The 27,505-nt window shown below is 43.2% G+C and overlaps 1 protein-coding gene across 1 annotated transcript in view; it reads right to left on the bottom strand.

The window, feature by feature from the left end:
* Positions 1-14,189: 14,189 nt before the first annotated feature.
* LOC124789262 (intraflagellar transport protein 172 homolog) overlaps positions 14,190-27,505 on the bottom strand; it is a 282,278-nt gene continuing 268,962 nt past the window's right edge. Inside the window, exons 22-24 of the mRNA XM_047256559.1 lie at positions 21,746-21,900; positions 14,613-14,793; positions 14,190-14,225 (exon numbers count right to left, since the gene is read on the bottom strand). Coding sequence (XP_047112515.1) covers positions 14,190-14,225; positions 14,613-14,793; positions 21,746-21,900 — 372 coding nt within the window. The remainder of the gene's footprint in view (positions 14,226-14,612; positions 14,794-21,745; positions 21,901-27,505) is intronic.

Raw genomic sequence — 27,505 nt, 5'->3', positions numbered from 1 at the left:
TCTGTGTGCTCAGTGACCCACCAAATACATTCACCTGGTATGAAGGCACAGCCAATCTCAGTGAATGTGGTGTCTTGCGCACATCACGTGAACAAAAGAACAGTGGGATCATGTCTTGTTCAAAATAAGCCTGGAAATTGATTATTACTGTCTGTTCAACTGACATGTCTCTGAGGTGCTTTACAACCATGGATAGAGCAGAGAAAATTTTTCCTTGCAGTGGTCTGATGACTGGTGTGAGGAAATGACATTCTACAGTGGCATGTGTGCCTTTTTCACTGTACATATGAATCTGGGATCAGTATAAATGATGACAGTTCTTGACCACACAGGGAAGGCCAGGGTAACTGCAAGATGAGGGCATATAGCACCTAGAGTTCCCTGATCACTCCACCTAACTAAATCTGGATGAACATGTGTAAGATATCTAACCCAGATGATTGTATTCCTAACTTGCCAACATGGACCAATGTTAGACCAACTAAACATGCTGGTCCAGCAGTATCAAGGTGCTATTCCGTATGTCACCAGCAGGGAGAAACCACACACTTCATATAACCATACAAATACACACAAATTTGCTGTACTCAGATCCATTTTATACTATTAAAATAAAACATTATGCACTTAATAAATCAACAACAAAAAAAGCATCTGCAGTCAAGAATGGAAACTCAGAAAAATTGACTCAAAGATTCTCCAACAGATCACAATCCAATATTGGTGACAAAACACTTCACAAAAGACAAGAGGCACAGTACACAAATAATTTCCAGCTGTGATGTATTTGTTCTAATTGATTCATAACTTAAATAAAGATAATCAAATATATTACGTTATGTTACCTTATCAAAAAGACTAATTGCAATTTACATGCAATACTTAAAATTCTAATGAGAGAAAGTTTTGTTTGTCAATACACATTCTTAATTAAATTAGCTTCAAAACACTTAATATAACTGTATGAATCATTTCTGAAAAACACAGTAATTGTGTGTGTGTGTGTGTGTGTGTGTGTGTGTGTGTGTGTGTGTGTGTGTGGGTGTGTGGGTGGGTGGGTGGGTGAGTTTAGTGCCTATGGGCACTCAATAGCGAGGTTATCAGTATCCTTACTCATATTAAAAGTAATGAATGTGTAGAGAAGTAGTAATATATGACCATACACGTTAAGACAACAGGAAAGAAGAAAAGATGCTACACATGAGACTAAAACACAAGCAAAGCAAAAATGGAGCTAAAAGGAAGGCACAAGAAAATGTCACTGGCTGACCACTTATGTAAAATATGGGCGAGCCAGTCACCCCATGAACATATTAAAACCATCTACCTAAAATCTTGGTAAACACGTTGGACAACGCTCAAAACTTTAAAACGTGAATCAAATTCATTTGATTATTACTTAAAATAGACTGCAGATCCTTCGGCAAATCAGCCAAAGCCCACTGGCCGGAAAATAAAATGCAGTCTAATAAAACGTGGTGCACAGTGATCTGTATGCCACAAGCTCCTCTTGCTGGAGCAAACACCCACGTGTCATAGGGCTACAGCCTATGGGAAGGCGAGTCAGGAGGACCTCATCCTGTCGACCTGGCTGGAAGGAGGTACGCCACAGCACAGTTCTGGGCTTTATGACATGGAGCTTATTGTAGTTACTTCGAGCCATTTATCCTCCCACCGATGCAAGACTCTAGAGCTCAACAGTGATGTCATAGTACGCAAGGGGTGGCACACTGAAAGACCTGAGAATCAAGGCACGTCTCCATGGCTGCGAGATCCATCCTTTCAATTCCCACAATTGCCTGGTGCCCTGGTACCCAGCTGAAAGACAACTCCTTTCACAGCCGTTGCAGGTGGAGGTAGCCATTCTGGGTAGTCTGGACAACTTTATCTGCTCAGTACAAACGTTTCAGAGAGTGAAGGGCACTCAGCGAATTGGAACAAACAAGCAATTTAGGGGTCGTACTGGTTCCACACCAAGTGACATCAGCACATGCTGCACGTGGATCCCAAACAGCATTGTGGCTTGTGGACCATTGGAAAAAAGTGCTCCAGAGGCAGACGAGCAACAGTCTGGTGTGTGGGTAAAGTCAGAGCTGCGAGGAACTTACATACCTGATGCACCATGAGGAGCCGGTGCCGGATGGTAAGTGGCAGTTCCCTGCCTCAACACAGAGGCTGGGTACAGGACTGGCCGGATAAGCATCCGTGGCCAGACGAACCCCTAATGGTGGACAATGCCAATGATCAACAAATAAGAAGGCCCCGCTGACGCATACACCGTGCACCCATAGTCCAGCCGTGAACACGCGAAAGCCCTATAAAACTGGAGCAGACGCGCCATGTGTGCTCCCCAAGACCTGTGGCTACAGCACTTTAAGATGTGGCAACCATAACAATCTGGAGAAAAAAATGAGGCTCAGAAACCTCACTGAGTCTCTAAAATGTAGGATGCTGTCCCCCATTTGACAAGCAGGTAAATTAAAAGTACGATGAAAATGATTAAAATGAACACACACACACACACACATATACTTATCTGCAGAAAATTGAAAATCTATCTTTGCAGCCTGCTCCTCTAACCGCTACACTGTAAGTTGCAACTGGTGAGCCACTGTTGCAATTATGGAGGAGGAATAGAAAATAGCAACATTGTCCACAAATAAAGAGCACTGTACAGGACTGCTTACCATAGATCCAATACTGTTGATGGCTATGGCAAAGAGGGCAACACTTAAAACACTGCCCTGAGGGACACCATTCTCCTGTTCAAATCGATCTGACACTGAGACACCAACTCGGGTCCTAAAAAACCAGTGAGACAGGAAAGACCATCTGAAGATGTAGAGGTGGCCACGAAAGCATCACTGATGCAGCTGTGCGAGAATGCAGTGTCTCCAAGTAGTATCATATGCCTTACTGGTATATCAGTACAGTGATGGTTACATAGAAAAGACTGCTGAATAGCCGCCTCTAGCAGTCAGGTTGTCAACAGTGGACCAAAATCTCCAGAAACCACACTGAGAGTGGCTAAGGAGTTGATTGGTCTCTAACAACCAGACCAGACGGCGGTCAACCATTCACTCCAGTGTCTTTCCTACGCAGCTTGTTAAGGCGATACTCTTGTAACTACTGGGAAATGTACAGTCCATTATTGGTTTCACGAGAGATATCAGAACTGCCTCCCTCCATGAGTTCAGGAAGTTGCCTGTCTACCACATAAGATTAAAATATTTTAGGGGAACTTCCTTTGATGCCACTGGCAAATGGCGAAGCATGCAGCATTGGATTTGGTAGTGAATGGGTGCAGTATCACTAGTCTCAGACAGTGCTGATTCGAGCTCCCACATGGAGAAAGGAGAGTTGTAGGCCTCAGAACAGTTGGATCTGAAGTTCAGGTTGCCCCTCTAGACAGTTGCATGGTAGCTACTAAATGTCGGATACTGGCTTGCATTGGCTATATTATTTGCAAAATGATCGGCCAGCTTCTGAGCGATGTCTCTGGGTGTCATTCGGAGACACATCTGTTTCAACACTGCTGCTATTGGTAAACGACTGTTTACCAGATATCGTCTGGATCCCATACTTTTGAAGAACAAGTGGAACGGCTGATGGCATACAGGAACTCCTGCCATGACTGTTTTTTGCTCTTCTTAATGACGCTGTGAGCCTTGGCTCTCGTGATTCAAAAGGCTGTGAGGTTGTCTGCTGTTGGGTGGCATTTAAACCGTTGAAGAGCTGCATGCCTGTCCTGGATGGCTGAATGGCACTCTTCTGTCCACCGAGGTACAGGTTGCCTCCTAAGAGGACCAAAAGACTTTGGTATCGATAGGTCAGAAGCATGACAGATGACACGCATGATGTGGTCCACTCATTCCTGGACACTCTCATGGTGTTCAAACACAGCCAACTGGCTGAACAGCATCCAGTTAGCCCTGCCAATCATCCATGTTTGGGGCTTCTGTTCCAGCAATCTACCATCCAGTAGATGAATATGGATTGGGCAGTGGTCACTGGAATGAAGGCCGTCAATGACCTCCCAGTGAACAGAGTAAGCAACGGCTGGAGGATAAAGAGATAGGTTGATGGCCAAGAATGACACAGTAGTAGCACAGAAATGAGTTGGAGTACCAGTGTTTAAGATGCACAGCTCTTGAGATATCAGAGGCTCTCCAAAACTCAACCCCATGAGCAAGTCAAGGTCAAGCCCCACAGGACATGATGGGCATTGAAGTCTTCCAGGAGGAGAAATGATCAGGGGAGTTGCTCCTTAACATCTGTGAGAGCATCAGCGGAGGTAAATAAAGAGAGCAAACTGGAATCTTCCAACGTGCATGAATTTCAGCTGCAACTGCTAGCAAGTTGCAGGCCAGTATCCAGGGGGAGAGCACAGGAGTGGTGCCCATTATTGACAAACACGGTAACCCCTTATTTGGCAATATCTCCAGTCAGGTCATCCTTGCGATACAGCGCACAGCCCTGTAAAGGGGCGTCACATGCTTTTAGATGTGTTTCCTGTAAACACAAGCAAAGGGGGCATTGCTGTGTTACGAGTGTCAGTTCCTCCACTGTTGTTGTTGTTGTTGTTGTTGTTGTTGTGGACTTCAGTCCTGAGGCTGGTTTGATGCAGCTCTCCATGCTACTCTATCCTGTGCAAGCTTCTTCATCTCCCAGTACCTACTGCAGCCTACATCCTTCTGTATCTGTTTAGTGTATTCATCTCTTGGTCTCCCTCTACAATTTTTACCCTCCACGCTGCCCTCCAATACTAAATTGGTGATCCCTTGATGTCTCAGAACATGTCCTACCAACCGATCCCTTCTTCTAGTCAAGTTGTGCCACAAACTCCTCTTCTCCGCAATTCTAATCAGTAACTCCTCATTAGTTATGTGATCTACCCATTTAATATTCAGCATTCTTCTGTAGCACCACATTTTGAAAGCTTCTATTCTCTTCTTGTCCAAACTATTTATCGTCCACATTTCACTTCCATACATGGCTACACTCCATACAAATACTTTCAGAAATGACTTCCTGACACTTAAATCTATACTTGATGTTGACAAATTTCTCTTCTTCAGAAACGCTTTCCTTGCCATTGCCAGTCTACATTTTATATCCTCTCTACTTCGACCATCATCAGTTATTTTGCTCCTCAAATAGCAAAACTCCTTTACTACTTTAAGTCTCTCATTTCCTAATATAATTCCCTCAGTATCACCCGACTTAATTCGACTACTTTCAATTACCTCGTTTTGCCCACATGTGTCCTGAATCCATTCATGTTCCATCACATAGTGGGAGCCATCTCTCACAGGCGTAGTACTTTCATCCTGACTTCCTGCAGGGGCCGGAGGGGGGATGGGGGGGAGGGGCACATAGGTGGAAGTTCAGTTTTTGGGCAAGATGATTGCCACAGCCCAACATCAACCTCCATCACCTCTGAAGAAGATTCGGAAGAGACCTCAGATAGGATGCCATCGACGTTATCAGACTGTGTATCTCCTGCTTCCTTCAGTGGACAATTCTCTGCCTTCAACTTCGATTTTTTGGTCTGAGGCAGCTTTGGAGCAACAACCTCAGAAGTGGTAGTGGCTGCAACAGCGCTGGGCGGTGCACAAGACTTGACATGTGGAGTAGCAGGAAGGTCCACAATGTCAGCAACCACGGCCTTTTCTGGAGTTAAAGGAGGAGGGGCAGGCTTCAAAGGAACTGCACCAGCACAAGTGCATTGACAAACACAGGTACTAGTGCTGACAGTAGCAACCTCCGTTTGTGTAGCAGCATCAGTTTTCATGACAGGCTGTTTCAAAACAGAAGAAAAGGAGGCAGCAAATGAGTGCAGCTGCATGAACTTGTATAACTTCTTGGCTTCACCATATGGGATGCACTTTATTGTTTTGATCTCCTGGATCTTCCGTTCCTCAAGGAAATCTCTGCAGTCCCTGCTCCACACAGGGTGATCCCCAGAGCAGTTAACATACTTTTGAGGAAAGGAGCAACCAACGGCATCATGGGCGGCTTTACCAGACTTCCCGCAAGTGGCTTCTCCTTTACAGCTAAGAGTAGTGTGTCCAAAGTGCTGGCATTCAAAACACTACATTGGATTTGGGTAATAACGTCATACACTTAGGTGTAAGAAACCTGCCTTCACATGCTCTGGTAGTTTTGTGCTGTTAAAAGTAAGGATAAAAAGAGTCTGATTTTACAAGATCGCCATACACCCATTTCATAACGTGTTGTGTGTTGACAATGCCTTTCTGGGACCATTCGGCTTCCAGTTCTTCTTGGGGAATGTCAACTAAATCCCTGCAAGTCACAACACCTTTGCTGTAGTTCAAGGTGTTGTGCAATTCAGTGTCTATCGCATACTACCTGAGGCGTTGAGCTTTCGGCAGGTTCTTGACTTGTGGGGAGCTAGATGTTTCAACCAGCAGGGTCCCATTGCACAAGTGCGTAACAGATTTTAAGGTCCCATCAATGCCTTCTAAGCCTTTCTGTAAGTAAAATGGGGAAACTTTTTCAAAACTACCCTCTCTTCTTTTAACTATAAGAAACACATTCTGTGAAACAGCATGCATTCTGTTACTACCGACTGAATCAGAAGGACTGGCTACACAAGCCCTCTTGTTAGATTGGGTATTGGTACCTTCCAGTGGCCCACTCTTTCCGCTGGGAGGGGGTAAAGAAAATTTTGGAGGATCCATTTCGGTCCCACGAGCAGCTAGGGAAATAAGGGTTCACTGAGACAGAGCCTCATGTGCCTGAGTAAGCCTTCCACAACTGAGTGCAGAAGATTCCCCAGAGGGGAACGACTGTTCCACCTCAACGGCCATGCATCCAATCAATGTGCAGCACAGCTTGAGATTGAGGGTTTTTTAATAGAGGTTTATTACCACACCTTGAAATTATTATTATTATTATTTTTTTGATTGAGGTTTATTACATCCTTGCAATCTGGGCAGTGAAGCAAAGATCCCCATTGCTTGAAACACACAATGTTGCACCATCATGCTGAATGGTGGTCGCTGAAGCATGCCCAGAGCTTAAGCTGACAGAGGACTGGTGGCACTTACCAGTCCCCAGCTCAGAAACCATGGGGTCACCAAGCCTCTACCCAGAAAATGAATGCTGAGCCCCTGAGGGTACAGTAATTAAGCAGCTGAAAATTATGTATGACTCTTTAACAAGGGAAATTGTATTAATATTGCTAACATGGGCTACACTGAAACTAGGAGTGAAAACGGCTATAATGTACAAACTGGTTTAGTGGGAGAAAACAGCATTAACAAATTATTTGCGTAACTGAAACTGGGTATTTCTAAGGAGCAGCTCTTTCAAGAACTGTGTTTTCATTAAACTATACAAATGACCATTTTTGGGGAAAATACTGTTTGTTCAAACAAACTGATATGAATTTCAGAATAAAATTTCATCACCAGCTGCACAATCAGAAAATACACTACTGGCCACTAAAATTGCTACACCATGAAGATGACATGCTACAGACGCGAAATTTAAGCGACAGGAAGAAGATGCTGTGATATCCAAATGATTAGCTTTTCAGAGCATTCACACAAGGTTGGAGCCAGTGGCGACAATTACAACGTGCTGATATGAGGAACGCTTTCAACTGATTTCTCATACACAAACATCAGTTGACCGGCGTTGCCTGGTGAAACGTTGTTGTGATGCCTCGTGTAAGGAGGAGAAATACGTACCATCACATTTCCGACTTCGATAATGGTCGGATTGTAGCCTATCGCGATTGCGGTTTATTGTATCGCGACATTGCTGCTCACGTTGGTCGAGATCCAATGACTGTTAGGAGAACATGGAATCGGTGGGTTCAGGAGGGTAATACGGAACACTGTGCTGGATCCCAACGACCTCCGAGATGACAGGCATCTTATCCGCATGGCTGTAACGGATCATGCAGCCACGTCTCAATCCCTGAGTCAACATATGGGGACGTTTGCAAGACAATAACCATCTGCACGAACAGTTTGACGGCGTTTGCAGCAGCATGCACTATCAGCTTGGAGACCATGGCTGCGGTTACCCTTGGCGCTGCATCACAGACAGGAGCGCCTGCGATGGTGTACTCAACGACAAACCTGGGTGCACGAATGGCAAAACGTCATTTTTTTGGATGAATCCAGGTTCTGTTTACAGCACCATGATGGTCGCATCCGTGTTTGGCGACATCGAGGTGAACGCACATTGGAAGTGTGTATTCGTCATCGCCATACTGGCGTATCACCTGGCGTGATGGTATGGGGTAACACTGGTTACACATCTCGGTCACCTCTTGTTCACATTGACGGCACTTTGAACAGTGGACATTACATTTCAGATGTGTTACGACCCGTGGCTCCACCCTTCATTCGATCCCTGTGTAACCCTACATTTCAGCAAGATAATGCATGACCGCATGTTGCAGGTCCTGTACAGGCCTTTCTGTATATAGAAAATGTTCAACTGCTGCCCCGGTGAGCACATTCTCCAGATCTCTCACCAACTGAAAACGTCTGGTCAATGGTGGCTGAGCAACTGGCTCGTCAGAATACGCCAGTCACTACTCTTGATGAACTGTGGTATCGTGTTGATAAAAGCCATAAAGTTTTAACTATCACCTTGAACAAGTGAAGTTACATAGTAAGTTTTTTGTTTGTTTACAGTTGCATACATACAGTACTCCTAATACACCTGACGTATGCCACAGTACCGTACTACGCCACGAGAGGAGCTGAAACAAAATGACATAGCCTATATCCACTTTATCAATAGGTTGTGCTAGTGTGTCTTGGTTATTAATGGAAACATTCAGGATTAAACCATCCCCTGTTTGGTCAGGCAGTGTGTGGAGTGACACGTCAGCCGTACTATTTGTATTTGTACCAACTGTTAAGCAACTTCTGAAGCTCTGCATTTACATGTTTGACAGAATACTTCATCCAGAGCCTGTCATATTGTTCAAACAATTCCTGGATGGATAATACTTAAAGTAAAAGGAAGTATAACAATCACCTGCAGTTGACTGATGTGTGGTGCATAGAAACATGCAAGAAAGAGTATTTTACTAACTTTTTAGCTCTTGCTCTTTCTCTAGAAAAGTACACACATTCACTCACACAACCACACAGACACCCAGACACACACACACACACACACACACACACACACAAACACACACACACACACACACTCTTGGCCATGGAGAAACTGCCTGTTGATTATTGATAGCAGTTGCATGGGCAGATGGAGGTGGGGAAGGGGTATCGGAGGATGCACAAGGTGAGGAGGGAGATAATGTGTGGCAGGTCTTTGGACAGATGGCTCACATAGTGAAGCAGCTGTTCAAGTCATTTGTGTTGTGGTGTCCAAAATTTTTGGCAATTGGATGGTCACGTTTGTGGTTTGCCACAGTTTGGTGGTGGCCATTCCTGCACATAGACAGGTAGCACTTGTCTTGTCCACACAGAACACCGTACAGAAATTGCACCATAGTTCGTATATAACATGGCTGCTTTCACATGCTGCCCTGCCTTTTATAGAGCAAGAAATGCCAGTGATTGGACTACAGTAGAAGGTGCTGGGTAGGTGTATGGGACAGGTGTTGCACTTGGGTCAACCACAAGGGAATGACCCATGGCGAGCAGGATTGGGAGCAGGATTTGAAGAGGGAGATTTGCTGTCACAATTTTGCCAGGAAAACAATCTGTCTATTACAAACACATTTTTTAAACTCCCTAAACGAAGACTTTATACTTGGAAATCACCAAGAGACTGTAATGAAGAAGTTTGCAGAAATCAAATTGATTTCATACTTATAAACAAGAGGTACAAAAATTCTATTCATGGTGTGAAAACATATCCAGGAGCTGATATATTTTCTGATCATAACCTTTTAGTAGCAAAGTTCCATGTGAAACTGAAAGCCATACAAAAGAAACAAAAGAAGGACTATATAAATACAACTATTCTAAGAGACCCCTTGACTAAACAAAAGACTTCTGAAGAGATTAATAAGGAATTAGTTAGGATAAAGAATAATCAAACAGAAGACATTGATGGCAAATGGGAACTTATAAAAGACACATTAAATAATGCATGTAAAAACACAATGGCGACCAAACACGACAACATGAAAAAGAAGTGGATGACAGAGAAGATATTACAATTGATGGAACAAAGAAGAATACTTAAAAATAGAGATGAAAGTGAGTATAAAAGATTACATGCAGAAATACGAAAAGAAACACGGCGAGCAAAAGAAGAATGGTACAAGGAACAATGCTCTGAAATTGAGAGTTATGAAACAAGACATGATAGTTTCAACTTACACAAAAAAGTTAAAGATTTATCTGGACTTAACAAAAAGAAAAGTACAAGTTTATTGTTAGATAAAAATGACAAAATAATTCCTGATGTTAAAGGTAAACTGGACAGGTGGACAGAATATGTCAAAGAACTATTTGAAGATACAAGAAAAGATCAAAAATTTTATGATAACATGATCGGAGAACGAGGACCAAGCATATCGAAAGAAGAAATATTACATGTTATCAACAAATCAAAGCCCCTGGACCGGATAAGATACCAAATGACATCCTGAAACTCATAGGAATAGACCATATAGATATATTTGTACAATTGTTTAATGATATTTATAATTCGGGAATTATTCCTAGGGATTGGTTGACATCTACCTTTGTTACATTACCCAAAAAGGCTAATGCCAAAACTTGTAATGATCACCGTACAATAAGCTTAATGAGTCACACCTTAAAGATATTTCTAAAAGTTATACACCAACGAATATACAAAAAAGTAGAAGAAGGTATAAGTGAAACACAATTCGGTTTTAGAAGTTCCCTCGGTACAAGAGAAGCATTGTTTGCTTTTAACATATTAGCGCAACGATGTATGGAGGTTAACCAGCCACTATATGTGTGCTTCCTGGATTATAATAAAGCATTTGACAAAGTTCGTCATGATCATCTCATAGAATTGTTAGAAAAGAAAACACTTGATAAGAAAGACATCCGCATTATATATAACCTCTACTACAATCAAACCGCAACTGTGAAGGTAGAAAATGAGTTATCGAATGATATAGAAATAAAGAGGGGTGTGAGACAAGGTTGCGTTCTCTCACCCTTATTGTTTAATATGTATTCAGAAGACATAATCCAGGCAGCTCTATCAGATGAAATAGCTGGCATTAAAGTGAATGGGCTAAACATTAACAATGTTAGGTTTGCTGATGACACTGCACTACTAGCTGGAAACCTCAAAGATCTACAATTACTTCTTGACAAAGTCGCAGAAAAAAGTGAAGAATTTGGCTTGACTCTTAACGTAAGCAAGACTAAGTTCATGGTGATATCTAAAACACACCAACAAGAAAATCTTACAATCAATAGGGAAAGAGTCGATCAAGTACGTAAATTTAAATATCTCGGAACAATTGTAAATGAGGAGATTGAAAGCTCAGAAGAAATTAAATCGAGAATAGGACAGGCCAGAAGTATCTTTAATAAGATGAAAAATGCATTCTGTTCGAGAGACATTTGTTTAAACACAAAAATGAGGTTGCTAAGATGCTATGTATTCTCAAAATTATTATACGGAATGGAAGCGTGGACATTGAAAAAGAAGGACATGAACAGTTTAGAAGCTTTTGAAATGTGGGCATATAGAAGAATACTTAGAATTAGTTGGGTGTCGAGGATTACTAATCAAGATGTCCTAAGAAGAATGGGAAAGGAAAAAGAATTAATTAAAACTATTAAAGTAAGGAAGCTACAATATTTAGGCCATGTTATTAGGGGAGTAAATTACAAAATATTGCAAATAATACTAGAAGGGAAAATTTGTGGGAAGAGAACGAGGGGTAGAAGACGGACATCCTGGATTGATAATTTAAAAAATTGGTACAACTGTTCAACGTCAGAACTCCTTAGATCAGCCAAATCAAGATCAGAAATTGCCATGATGACAGCCAACCTTCTTAGAGGAGACGGCACATGAAGAAGAAGAAGGATAGGGGTATTCTGTAGGTTGGACGGATGGCAGAACACAACTTAGGACGATATGAGTAGGATTTTGAGTGCGATACCACTATACTACCTGATCAGCAGAGAGCAAGTCAGTGGCAGGTTAACAGGTTTAATGGTCACAGGCCTCAAGGAAGGAAGATTAGGGTTTAATGTCCCATTGGTATTGAGGTCAATACAGATGGAGCACAATCTTGGACAGTTTCAAAGATGGGGAAGGTAATCGGCCATGCCCTTTCGAAGGAACCATCCTGGAATTTGCCTTGAGCAATTTAGCAAAATCACAGAAAACTTGTCCGCCCCCGGTAGCTGAGTGGTCAGCACGACAGAATGTCAATCCTTAGGGCCCGGGTTCGATTCTCGGCTGGGTCGGAGATTTTCTCCGCTCACGGACTGGGTGTTGTGTTGTCCTAATCCTCGTCATTTCATCCCCATCAATGCACAAGTCGCCGAAGTGGCGAATGGTCTACCCGACGGGGGACCCAAGTCAGATGACTGCACATGCATACAGAAAACTATAGCAAAATCACAGAAAACTTAAAACTGGAGGCATCATCCTACCGAATGTGAATTAACCGCTCCTCCACCTTACTCAGTTAGTGACATGAGAGGAGAGATGGCACAGGAGATCTGTTTATGGGTACCGTCTGCCAACAATAGCCTCTGTTAAAGGTTATTCATATATTTTGAGAACTTTTGCTTTCCACTGCAGATGTGGCGTACATGGATGGTGAGGATGTAAGGAAGAAGCTATTTGACATGGAACAGTTGTGAGCTGTTAAAGTGGAAGTAATGTTGGTGATTGGTGCACTTGATATGACCAGACATATTTTATGGAGCCATCTGAGAGGTGGAGGTCATCATGTAGGGAAATGGCTTGTCGAGTTGAAAATGACTGGGTGAAATGGATTTGGGAGTAGATGTTGAGGTTATCGAGTAAAGAACAAAAATTGTCCCTGCCACAGTCCTGATCACGCAAATGTTATCAATGAATCTGAGCTAGACACGAGGTTTATCATGTTGACTGGACAGAAAAGATTCCTTGAGATAGCACAGGACTGTGCAATGCGAGTGCTCATGGCAGTACCACAGATTTGTTTGTATATTTGGTTTTTGAAAGTGAAATATTTGTGGGTCAGGATGTAGTTGGAAAGGAGGATTAGGGAAGATGTTGTGTGTTTGGTGTTAAAGGGTCACTGGGAAACACAGTATTCCATGGCTGAAATGTCATGGGCATGGGAGATGTTAATGTACATGGATGTCACATCCAAAGTGACTAACATGGCATCTGATGGTAATGGGACTTAAGCAGCTGCCTCACTATGCGAGTCATTTGGATACTTCCTTCCACTACTAGATTCTCTTAATTACGCGCATGGGAATTATCCCTCCATCATATTCCTCACTTTTACAGTCATCCTGGCCTAAATCTCCACTAACCTGCTTCCAATGCCTCATTTTCTCTTTCCCTTCTCTCTTCTGCCCACACCAGTCCCCCCCCCCCCCCCCAGTCCAGATAATGCATTACCTTCTCCCATTATTATCCCCCTCTCCCTCCCTTGCGAGCATTCTCTCTCTCTCTCTCTCTCTCTCTCTACCCACAGAACCCCTTTCATCTAGGCCAGCCACTCCATCGTCTCTTGTAAGACCTGCCCCACACCGCCCCTCTACTCCCTTTTCACCTCGTACGTCCTTCCATACTTCCTTACCCCCTCCCCACCTTAATCTACCAAGGAAACTGCTAATGATAATCAACAGTCAATCCTGCTGTGGCCAGGGGCATGAGAATTTGGATGTCTGTGTGATGTAAGGATACGTGTTCTTCCACTAGAGAAAGAGCATGAGCTCAAAAGCTAGTAAAATATTGTTTTATGCTGCATGTTTCTATGTGCCACACATCTGAGTGAATAGTTGTCTTTCCTTAATTTTTCATATTGTTCAATCTTCACATCTGTGTGACGAGGTTTCCCAATGATATGTCTGATGTCATCCTCAGTTGCATAGCTGAGGTTACTGTTCTTTGCACTTACAATATGCATTATATGATCTTCACCAGATCTTTCCCCAGTGAGCCTACACCATAGTGCTTCATAACAGAGATAGGAAAGATAACAAGTCACAAAAAACCTCCTATTTTGTTTCTTGCAACATATTTACCATCTCTTTCTTGATCACACACAGATAATTATGAAACAACACAAAAACACTTCAGGCTTTCCCGGCAATCTAATGACATCTTGGTTGTCGGGTGTTCTGCCGGATATCAGCGTCGTACTTGCACGATATTTCGGTCACGTAGCTCGAGACCTTCATCAGGTGCGACCTGAGACTCAGGTCGCACCTGATGAAGGTCTCGAGCTACGTGACCGAAATATCGTGCAAGTACGACGCTGATATCCGGCAGAACACCCAACAACCAAGATGTCAACACAAAAACATATTAAGTAATGCAAATTTAATGCTGAAGTATGTCCTACCTAACAATATTTGGCTACAAATCATTAAGTGTGAAAATGCCTCAGAGTAATACATAAAATCCAATCGGTGCCATACCTGATAATATTTGATTATAAGTTCTGGTAACTGAGCACGTAAGAGCAAGGATTCAAACAGTTGAAAGTTTTTGTTGTTGAAAGCATCTTTTGCCTGTTCTTGGAGGACTTCAGCTACTGATTCAGGGTCATGATTTTCTGCCACTCGTTGAGCACTATCCCAGTCTCGGTTGTGTATGTACCTATAAATTGAAACAAAACAATTTCATTACAGCATATAATACAAATTTTACATATACAATTCACACATTACAATTTCTGAAACTCAGTTTGTTATTTTTTAAATTAAGCGTTAATATACATATGAAGGAAATACTACTATTAGGTATATTGCCCATAAGTGTGCTATGAGCCAAATATCATCCTCGGTCATGAAAAATTATTGTTTTCAACTATAAAAGTGTTAATATCTAGTAAATTATGTACACATTAATAAAAAGCTGCTACTATGATGAAGAATATTATGACAGAGAACGTTTTACTTCAGATAATGATCAGTATATAATCAGATAGGTCATCAAATGCTCTTATCTGCCAATAACAGCCCAAGAAAGTTTACCTGTAAGTCACACCAGAATGGAAAACTAACATGGCGGAGACTTAACATTCCAAAGGCTATCATTTTATGAGTGGAGGACGATCAAAGGATTTCACCCTTTTGTAATTTTGATGTATCTGGTAATGAAGGAACAAGTCTCCAAAGCCACTGTTGCTCATACTTGCTACTGCAGTTGCATGTGTTGTAGAGGTAACCAGCTCAAAGCACAGTGATGGCAGAAAGTTCATCACCAGTATTTGTTTGGCAGGGAGATGAAAAACGTAGTATATGCAGAGTTGGACCAATGCATTTTCGGCCACCACACTCGTGTGTACACTTTGCGAGCCAGGCATGGCCACTAAAAGTTATTTGTCAACAGAAGACGTTCTGAGCAGTTTACTGCCAAGCTTCTTGCAGTCACGACACCATCCAGGGGTGCAATCCACGTCATTTTGTGGCTTGAGCCACATCTACACCTGAACTGCAGGTCGTGGTAAAAGTGCTGCAATGGTAGACATCTATTTCTGTCTGCACGGATACATGTTCATGTGACATTGCACCCATATTCCTCTGCTAGTGGGTACTTTGGTCACTATTCAGCCCCTCAGTGGCCAGTTCAGCTCTGAGCTCCAGACCAAACAAAAACTGCCCTCAAGCCTGCACTTCGGACCACAGTGCTTGCCACTGCCCCTACCCATCAGATGTGGTATCTTGCACCTTTGTCAGGATCACAGCTACTGGCCATATGTCAGCTGCTCTGGAAGGCATCACTTCCTCCGCTCATCAGCAATACTGACGAATTTTTGTGGGCTTTGTCATAGTGGTCTCTACTACATATCATTACAGAAGGATATTTCAACTGTAGTCACATGTGGATTTGTCGCATGCTCCAACATCTGTTTGCAGTTAGTTGGCTGCAGTAGCAGCTCCTAGCCTCATCTGTCACTAGGGCCATCCTCACCACCATGTAGAGGTCAATGCTGACAAGCTGTGTCTCATTTGGCCAGATGATGCAACCAAGGCCGGTCCTCTTCCTGTGAATGACCACGCTTCGACAGGATAAGGATGTTGAGGCTATATCTTCATGTGTATTTCCATGTTTCTTGAGGTGTCTTCATTCGTTTTGCTAGAGCAGCGTTTCACGTTCTCGGTTGTTCATTTGTTTTACAACCACATCAATTTTGCTTGTGTACTAGTAGTCTCGATGGGCAGCACACCCATAATTCTTGCGTTGTGCCAGTCCATATACTATTACAATGGGAGTGTGTCCAACTGTGTACCAGGCAAGGTCTGTTCAACTGTTTATAAGACCAAGTCTGTTTGTGCCTTCCTACAGTGTGAGTGTGTCTCTTGTGTACCAGACATGGAACGTTCAGTTCTTTCTTTCTGTAACTGAGTTCAATTATTTGGTTCTCCCGATATTAGTAGGCATTCCTTGAAATTCTTGTTCACATTCCTCAGCAAATTCAGCTTCTTGGCAATATTCTCTCCCCTGCATTGTACAGACGGTCTGTTCAAGCACATTCTCTTAACATGTTGTTGTCAACGTGTGTATTTCTTGTGTTCCTGTGTGCATTCAGGTTCTAGTATTCTCATGTGCATTCTCTCAACATGCTGTTTTCAGTGTATGTATTTCTTGTGTTTCTGTGTGCATTCAGGTTCTAGTATTCTCACTCATCAGAGCTCTTGTCGCCTTCAGTCCACCAATTCAGGGATCAGGCAACTCAGAATCCACTGCAGAACAACACGTCAATCACACAGGTGCCCCAGTTTTTTCTGCAGCATTCTGGTAGTGTATTCAGAAGTTTCCGTGTGCAGTAAGCTGGGCCAAAAGTAGTGAGCCAGCTTGATCAAAACTATGTGGTCGAAATGCAGGACATAATCACAGCCCTGATGATGCAGTACTCATATAAATGGATGAAGAAGGAAATGATCCAACAGATTTCATCAGCTGAAGAACAATGGGTGCACCGAGATGAATGCATCGGCTGGATGCCTTCTCAGTTCCTGCACCAGCTGCAGATATCCTGGAGAAATTGCCAGAGCTTATTCACCAATCTGGGGCACCATGGTAAGTCAAACATATACCTCTCCATCACATTATTACCATGCTGCGCCCTTCCACCTTGTCTTGCACTCGATAGACTCATCATAGCAACGGCTGAGTTTGAGGCCCGTAGTAGCAAAGGTTGAGTTTAAGGCCATGCTGCAACAAGGCATTGTGTGACCATCAAGCAATCTGTGGTCTTTTGCCTCACATTCAGCACCAAAAAAGGACAATCTGTGGCACCCATATGGGGACTACTGTGCACTGAATTCAAGGACGGTGCCGGACAGATACCTGGTGCCGCATCTACTGGATTTGAGCAATCCCTTGGCAGGCTCAACTATATTTAGCAAGGTCAGATGCATGATAGTGTTCATGCAGACTCCTGTGGTGCTGTAAGACATACAAGAAACAGCAATTGACACCCTCTTTAGGCTCTTTGAGAGCATATATATCAACGTTTGGCCTTCCGAATGCTGCCCAGACTTGGCAGGGTTTCGTGGACAGCATTTCAGAAGGCTTCCCAGGCTGTGTCGCATACCACAACAACATCCTCGTGCAGCCACCAAACGACCGTCTTTCAGCACCTCAGCCAGGCTGTCATCAGGGTAACAGAGATTGAATTTCTAGGGCATCTAATGACCTCTACCAGATCCATGCCTCTACGCAACAAAGTGCATGTGATCTCAAACATGTCATGCTCACAGATCCGTACGGGCCTCTGCCAACACCTTGGTACGATCAACTTCTGCTGGCACCATCTGAAAAACGCTGCCGTGATGCTGCTACCCCTGTCCACAGCACTATGCGGCCCCACTGCCTAAGGAAGGACCCTCATTACACGGACAGATGCAATGGAACAAAGCTTTGCCGAGTTCAGATGGGGCCACACTGAAGTGATGCTGCTCACCGATCTGATACGCAACGCAGAGTTAGCCAGAGCTGTGAATGCCGACTGCTAACGGTGCAGCACTCCAAAAGAATGTTGGCAGCAGCTGGCAACCAAACGGTTTCTTTTCACAGTAGTTATCAATGTCACAATGCTCACGGAGTGTGTGTGACTGCAAGTTGCTTGCAGTGTACCAAGTGGTGAAATACTTTTGTTCATCAGTAGAAGCCTATCCTTTCATTATTTTCACTGACCACAAGCCAATAACTAATGTGTTTTGGAGCAACAGCATCAACTGTTCACTATACCAACTACAACAGTTGGAGTATGTTTCACAGTTCACTACTGACATTCACCGTATTTTCAGGACGGACAACATCATCACCTACTGCTCGTCTCACGATCGTGCTGCTATCCCCACCCTCACAAACTTCGAGGATGTCACCAAGAACAGGAGAGTGATGAACAATTGGACAGCTTCTGCCAGGACACCTCCAGCAGCCTACGACTGAATTAGTGCCCATTCCCGGTTCCTCCTGCAAGATTTAGTGTGATTTCTCGATAGGTGCACATCGCCCATTTCTCCCACAAAAATTCCAGCACAGTGCATTAGAATGCATCTATGGGCTATCACACCCCAGTGTAAACACTACTGTCACACTTGTGACTGCATTTTTCGTCCGGTCAGGACTCCAGAAAGACTGTTGGCAATGGACACATACCTGTGCTGCACGCCGGTGTGCCAAAGTCAGGAGACATACCCACGCATCCATCGACACCTTCCCCGACGTGGCACACCATATCACACATGTCCGTATGGGCACTGTGGAGCCTCTTCCTCTGTCCCAATGCAAGCGGTATCTGCTCACAATGGTGGACCATTTGATGTGCTGGGCAGAGGCAACGCCAACAGTGGACATCGCCACTGAGACTGATGCTACCGCCTTTGACGACACCTAAGTGGCACCTGCAGCTGTCCCAGTCATGCAACAACAGATTGTGGTCACCAGTTTGATGGCATGCTGTTTACAAGTGTCACCCGCTGTGTGGTGTGCAGCTACATCACAGTGAGAAGACTAGAAGACTCTGCGGATTGAATGTAACGGCAAGCTGACTACTCTCAATCGACTGAGTCAAGCTGGCTTACGTCTATAGTGCTCCAGCTGCCATTCACTTCTTTGATCCCACGGAGGACCCGTCAATGGTCAATGCCCCCCCTCGCAACTGTCAGACAGCCTCCATTGAAGCACGGACGCTGCCAGCTGTCACTGTGCAGCCATATGCCCCTCAGCCTACCCCCACACCACATAGGAAGCTGCCCAGACCATGCCTCACACATGCACCCTCAAGATGTCATGTCGCATGATGCAACAATCATGTACCTGAAATGATAATTAAATGGACACCCTAGCTGCAAACAGGCGTTGATGTACTTCATTGGGGACGTGTTGAAAATGTGTACCCCGACCGGGACTCGAACCCGGGATCTCCCGCTTACATGGCAGACGCTCTATCCATCTGAGCCACCGCGGGCACAGAGGATAGTGCGTCTGCAGGGACTTATCCCTTGCACGCTCCCCGTGAGATCCACATTCCCAACATGTCCACACCACTACATTCGTAGTGCGCCTAATAGATGTTTGCCCATCATACTCATTACTCGTGGCATATTAATCTACCAAGTCCCGTACGAGTTCGGGCACAGCGTGTGCGTTCGCACAAGAAGGTCAATGGCCGGGAAGCCATATTTTAACTATATATGACGGTAGTATCTGTTCCCAAAAGAACAGTTACTGTGGATGACCATGCAGCTTTGCTAGAAATGAAATGATAATTAAATGGACACCCTAGCTGCAAACATGTCCCCAATGAAGTACATCAACGCCTGTTTGCAGCTAGGGTGTCCATTTAATTATCATTTCATTTCTAGCAAAGCTGCATGGTCATCCATGGTAACTGTTCTTTCGGGAACAGATACTACTGTCATATATAATCATGCACCTGTCCTGCTGCCTGCTGTTGAGTCACTGTCTCCGGTGGGCCGCCTCACCAGCTGCGGTCTCTATCTCCAGATGTGCTCCGGACATCGCCTCCCGTCTCACTCGCTGTTTGTCCATTGTAGCTCCTGGACCCACTGTCACGTCTCTGTGCCTCCGCCATGTTGGGCGTTCATGCTGTTTCGACTTTTGTGCCGGTCTCTGCATTGCATTCCCATTGGGCTTGTCCATTACAGTACCCAGTCCAGCATTCAAATTTTTGCCAACAATGTGTTTCGTGTCCTTTATTCGTGTTTAACCAGACTTTGTTCGTGCGCCAGTGTCCTCTGAGGTGACACCTCTACACTGAACATTTCCAGCCACACATCACCACGGACAGCTCCTGGACAGTGCTGCCTGTCACTGCTGTGTCCTGCATACTTTAGTTTCTCCCAGATTCTACACATTACTTGCCCCACACTCCCCTTTCCCCACACACACTGTATTTATGTATTTGCCAGCTACTTGTTACTTGGTTGGTTGGCTGATTCGGGAGAGGGGGGCGAGGGGGGGGGGGGGACAACCAAACAGCAAGGTCATCGGTCCCATCGGATTAGGGACAGATGGGGAAGGAAGTCGGCCATGCCCTTTCAAAGGAACCAGCCTGCCATTTGCTTGAAGTGATTTAGGGAAATCACGGGAAACCAAAATCAGGATAGCTGGATGCAGGTTTGAACTGTCATCCTCTCGACTATGAGTCCAGTGTGCTAACCACCAAGCCACCTCATTTGTTTGCTTGTTAGTGTTGCTATGACTATATAAATGTCTGTTTAGGTATTTGTGTACTTAAACTCAAAACAGAACAGTGATTTCTATTGTGACAGCCGCACCGCAGAATTTTACAGATCGTAGCACACCAGTATTCACATGCTGAGTGCAGTTTTACCATTTGGCCAACCTTTGGCAACAGTGCAGCACCCACAGACATGGAAGAGACAAAGTGAAAGCGTTTATGCCAATTGCGGATTCCGTCAGCTGTGAACCAAGTGGGTCAAGTACAGCGTGCGCTCTCCACCAACGCATTCACAAATATGGAATAGTTGCCAATCGTTTGCTCCATCCCATCACGTCCACAAATTAAATGGCACCCCATGAGATGAGAGGTAATTTACATGTTCGGCTGGACACACATCCTTTGTCTCGCCGTGGCCATGAGACCATACCATGCACTCAATCACTGAGAAGCATGCACCCTCCAGGATCAGTGGTCGATATATTTACTACAGTCACGCGATTGCGGTTTGTGGACATTTCAGACAGTACTTCTGCAAGTTTTTTTAGTGTACCAACCATTGCTAATAAATTTATTATTACATAATCATGTGGTTGATCAGTTAGCGTCGCCTGTTGTCTACGCCCTGAACTTAGTGTGTGGTACCACCAGTAATAGCCAGCTCACTGCACAATGGACTTGAAAGCGGCAAAAAACCACCAATTCTGCGCTTCACTATGAAAGCTAGTAAAACTTTTTAACTAGTAAACTTTTCTGTGCTGTCTCTGTGCTATGCATCAATCAGCTGCAGATGAGAGATCATCTTCCCTCAATTCAGTTTACTGGTTCTCGTCTGGAATTTTCACTAGAGTATTGTTAAGATATGCATGTGATTTTAAAAGGGATACGTACATGAGTACTGCTTCCTTTGGTTTACCACCTTTGACAAATTCTTCTTCAGCTTCTTGAAATTTGCCTTCATCTTCCAATGTCATAGCATACTTGTAATGAATATCAGGAAGTTTTGATTTTAACCCAGATTGTGCCAGCTCAAATGCAAAGTCAAACTGAAAAAAAGTAATGTATTGTGATTATGGTAAAAGTCACTCATGCAGGCAAGACTTTTACAATAACCTCCATATAATGTTGTACAATTGTGTAATGCTTTTAATACAAGTACACAGTGCTGTGAAATGCAATGTATAATGTTATATTACAATACATATCTCAATGTAAATTCAAATAATTAGGCTGTTTTTTGAAAAAAAAAATCAAATTAATAGCATAAAAAGGAAGTTGGCTGCACCCCACCACACACACACACACACACAACCAAGGTTCCAGGCAGCAATGCACCTGTAATGACAAGCAGTCATTTACAATGCACACTGTAGACTTTCTCAAGACATTTTTCACACAAGATGACACACTAGATCACCTCCAACAGATCTCTCATACTAAATCCACCTATGCCCATAACAGCCCTCACATCACTGATAATCATCAGCAGCAGAGAAGCACTTTCCTTATTATGCACTATTAGCCAGGATTCGAAAAGCTCAGCCATATCATTTGCCTGTGTTTAAAGACTAATTTGTTCCCTCTGAAAGGAGAAACATCATTCCCAAGGCCCTCGCTACACACACAAATTGGTATTCTACCTCTTGGACAACATGTGTTATATTCTCATTCTTGAATATTTCATTCTTGCTTCCAGATGCAGATAATATACACTATGTCTGTGCAAATGAACTAAATGAAAGGAGTCACCTTCCATTCATAACCTGTTACTGTCATGCGTTAACCAATCTGAGGCAGATGAATGACTGAGAGCAGTAACACTACCTATGAACTTCACTAAAATCATTGGGCAGCATTCTATGCAGCCATACTAACCAGACAACAGCTGTTGTTGTTGTGGTCTTCAGTCCTGAGACTGGTTTGATGCAGCTCTCCATGCTACTCTATCCTGTGCAAGCTTCTTCATCTCCCAGTACCTACTGCAGCCTACATCCTTCTGAATCTGTTTAGTGTATTCATCTCTTGGTCTCCCTCTACGATTTTTACCCTCCACGCTGCCCTCCAATACTAAATTGGTGATCCCTCGATGTCTCAGAACATGTCCTACCAACCGATCCCTTCGTCTAGTCAACTTGTGTCACAAGCTCCTCTTCTCCCCAATTCTATTCAATACCTCCTCATTAGTCATGTGATCTACCCATCTAATCTTCAACATTCTTCTGTAGCACCACATTTAAAAAGCTTCTATTCTCTTCTTGTCTAAACTACTTATCGTCCACGTTTCACTTCCATACATGGCTACACTCCATACAAATACTTTCAGAAACGACTTCCCGACATTTAAATCTATACTCGACGTTAACAAATTTTTCTTCTTCAGAAACGATTTCCTTGCCATTGCCAGTCTACATTTTATATCCTCTCTACTTCGACCATCATCAGCTATTTTGCTCCCCAAACAGTAAAACTCCTTTACTGCTTTAAGTGTCTCATTTCCTAATCTAATTCCCTCAGCATCACCCGACTTAATTCGACTACATTCCATTATCCTCGTTTTGCTTTTGTTGATGTCAATCTTATACCTTCTTTTCAAGACTCTGTCCATTCCGTTCAACTGCTCTTCCAAGTCCTTTGCTGTCTCTGACAGAATTACAATGTCATCGGCGAACCTCAAAGTTTTTAATTCTTCTCAATGGATTTTAATACCTACTCCGAACTTCTCTTTTGTTTCCTTTATTGCTTGCTCAATATACAGATTGAATAACATCGGGGATAGGCTACAACCCTGTCTCACTCCCTTCCCAACCACTGCTTCCCTTTCATACCCCTCGACTCTTATAACTCCCTGTATTTTACCCCTGCCACCTTCAGAATTTGAAAGAGAGTATTCCAATCAACATTGTCAAAAGCTTTTCTAAGTCTACAAATGCTAGAAACGTAGGTTTGTCTTTCCTTAATCTTTCTTCTAAGATAAGTCGTAGGGTCAGTATTCCCTCACGTGTTCCAACATTTCTACGGAATCCAAATTGATCTTCCCCGAGGTTGGCTTCTATCAGTTTCCATTCGTCTGTAAAGAATTCGCGTTAGTATTTTGCAGCTGTGACTTATTAAACTGATAGTTCGGTAATTTTCACATCTGTCAACACCTGCTTTCTTTGGGATTGGAATTATTATATTCTTCTTGAAGTCTGAGGGTATTTCGCCTGTCTCATACATCTTGCTCACCAGATGGTAGAGTTTTGTCAGGACTGGCTCTCTCAGTAGTTCTAATGGAATGTTTTCTACTCCAGGGGCCTTGTTTCGACTCAGGTCTTTCAGTGCTCGTCAAACTCTTCACGCAGTATCATATCTCCCATTTCATCTTCATCTTCATCCTCTTCCATTTCCATAATATTGTCCTCAAGTACATCGCCCTTGTATAGACCCTCTATATACTCCTTCCACCTTTCTGCTTTCCCTTCTTTGCTTAGAACTGGGTTTCCATCAAAGCTCTTGATATTCATGCAAGTGGTTCTCCTTTCTCCAAAGGTCTCTTTAATTTTCCTGTAGGCAGTATCTATCTTACCCCTAGTGAGATAAGCCTCTACATCCTTACAACAGCTAATTTGTATGAATGACCACTGACAAACTGTATTCAGTGGGATACTTCATCATTATGTTGCAGAGTATACAGCTTAATGTATTACAAGTACAGTAACACCCCTTTAAAGAATCAGACTCCAATGTATAAAATTGTTTCTAATGTCTGATTACTTTACAAGTGAGTTAATGTTTTACATATTTGACAGTAAGCATGTAAAACACATGTGGTTGAAGGTCAACAAGCCTAATTACGTTGGTTTTATTAGTTTTGGGTTGTTCACCCAAAGAGTTACTAGTACAGAAATAATATATTAAAACAGCATGTCTGATGCTGAAGTTTTATCACATGGAAAAAAACTTAGTAAGCGGTAAAATGTTTTTCTTTTGTTATTTTGTGGGGCTATTTTAAGCAAGACAAGGTTATACCTCATAATAAGTACACTATGCCAGCATATTCATTTTTTAATTTTGATTAATAATTGTATGTAAGATTGGTACTAAAAATCAAATTTTTGTAGCTCCTGAAAGCTATTAGATAGGCATCTACATCTAGGATAGGGTGACCGTTTTAGCCATTTAGTAATACAGATAGTTGATTCTCACAGCTGCTTCACAGTTTATGACACACATCTGTAATATTTTCTTTCACACTCCCCCCCCCCCCCTCCCCCCCAATCTGCCCCCTCCTTCTCAACCTTTGCAAGATGACACAATTGGGAAGTGTTCCTCCAGCAAGTATTACTATCCTAGAAGCATCCTATCCAGAGTCTCCTTAGTCTTTGCCCCTTTACAGTTCCGTATCACTGAACTTCATCCAACTATATCCTTTATGTTACCCTTCCAGTCTTCTTCCTTTTTTTGTTCAAGCATTGTTCATTGTCCAAGTTTCGTCTTCAGTACTAACTACGTTTTCAATTTATCCTGCTTTACCCTATTTGGCATCATTTCTTCTATCCTTACATTCATCTTCCTCATCTATAATATACACTGCTGGGAAAAAAAGTGCACCTGGAAATGTGACGTTGATTTTGATCCCATGATGGTATATGCCACCTGGGTGATAGCAGATGTACTGGTAATGGTTTCAAAATTGTCCACTAAGAGATAGCTTAGTGTTATAGGTACCAAAATGCGTGAAGCAAGCAGCGACTATGGCACAGAGACGCATTCGTGCTTTGTACAGTCAACTGAGTGAATTTGAAAGGGATCAAACTGTGGCCTCCGAGTGGTAGGGTGGTCCTTTCAGAGATGTGCTGCATATGGTGTGCATCAATGCTGGTATCTGTGGTCGCATGAACATTCTCACAACTGTAGACGAGTTTCTGGGTGTCTATGCAGCTCAGACGCCCATCAGGGTCATTGTACTGTAAGAGCAGCAGTGACAGATCGTACTGCTATCACAGCAATGATATGAGGGCTTGCAAGCCCAGATGTGTCAACATGAACTGTTGCAAACCAGTTATTAGCTGTGTGGCTACAGGCACACACACCTCTAGCCTGTCTTCCACGCATGCCCCAGCATCAATGTGCACGGCTCAACAGGTGCTGTCAGAGGATCACTTGGAATATCGAATGGCGAGTTGTGGTATTCAGCGATGAAAGCAGATTCTGCCAGCACACTAGTGATGGCCGTTTGCATGTATGGTGAGGACCTCATAAGCATTGTCTTGCAGAATGCATTCGTCTAAGACACACTGGCCTTACGGTCTGGGGTGCGATAAGCTACAACCCTCGTTCACCTTTTCTAAGCAGCACTCGGTATATGCAGAATATCATTAGACACATTATTTTGCCATTCTTGCAACAGGAAGGTGATGAGTTGTTCCAACATGATGATGCTTGCCCCCACACTGCCCATGAAACTAAACGGGCTCTGCAAGATGTGCAGCAACTTCCCTCGCCAGCATGATCTCCGGACTTGTCTCTGGACTTGAGCACGTATGAGATATGATGGGATGAGAAGTGACTTGTCAACCAATAATGCTTAGAGAACTAAGTGAACATGTCAACAAAGTGTGGCATAATGTATCCCAGTACAGTATTCGTCATCTGTATGATTGACTGGGTGCCAGTCAGCACCTGCACTGTCACCTGGTGAGGTTGCATCACATACCTATATAGGTGTTTCAGTGTGGGTCAATACCTGGTAACTGAGAACTGCTTGTGCTATTGATTTGTAAATGTAATCATTTCATGTACTCCATATGCACAGTTACAACAATCAATCTCGACGGAATTGGAAACCTCTAAAAGGGTGTTCATTTTTTTTCCAGCAGTGTATTTTAATTCATCCTCCATGCACACGATCTCTTTCCCTAGTGTCACCTTCCTTATTTTCCCAACTGTTTTTGTGACTAGATTTACATTCAGGAGGACAATGGTTCAAATTCCATCCTGCCATCAAGATTTAGGTTTTCTGTGATTTCCCTAAATTGCTCCAGGCAAATGCCAGGATGGTTCCTTTGAAAAGGACATAGCCAATGTCCTTCCCTATCCTTTTGTAACCTGAGCCTGTCAACAGGACATTAAAACTCTTAAGCTTCCTTCCTTCCTTTCTGTGACTAATTCCCTATTTGCTGCCACTTCTTTGTAGAAAATCCCTACCTTCTGTCATCTCTGGGAACTGATAATAGATTCCTGTTTCCTTCCACTGTTCTATGCAACCCTGTACCATCCTCTCCTACCTCAGTTTTCCAGCCACCTCGTCCTCTTCAACTTTAAGATGTTTGTTAGGTAGAAGAAACACAAACATTTGGTAACATTATTATCATGTGTGACTTCTTTTTACACACTAATCTTCCACCCTGAGCATTGTGTCAAAGATTGGCACTCTGTTAATCTGTCTACCACTGTTCACATTCTATCCATGACTTCGCATTATCATAAAAGTACTTAACTACTGTTAGGAAATGCATTATGCAATACACAGCTGTAACAGTATATTTTATTAGAGACAATCAGACCGTCTCAGCTATGCATTTGCGTAACTGGAATAACAGTTTTCAGATGTACATAGTTCCATCATTGATAATACCTGTATGTACATAACATTACATATGTAGTGTTTTG

Source organism: Schistocerca piceifrons, chromosome 3 (genome assembly GCF_021461385.2).
Source record: "Schistocerca piceifrons isolate TAMUIC-IGC-003096 chromosome 3, iqSchPice1.1, whole genome shotgun sequence".
Lineage (NCBI taxonomy): Eukaryota > Metazoa > Arthropoda > Insecta > Orthoptera > Acrididae > Schistocerca > Schistocerca piceifrons.
Note: the sequence above shows the minus strand (reverse complement) of the source record. Positions and strands in the feature narration are given on the sequence as shown.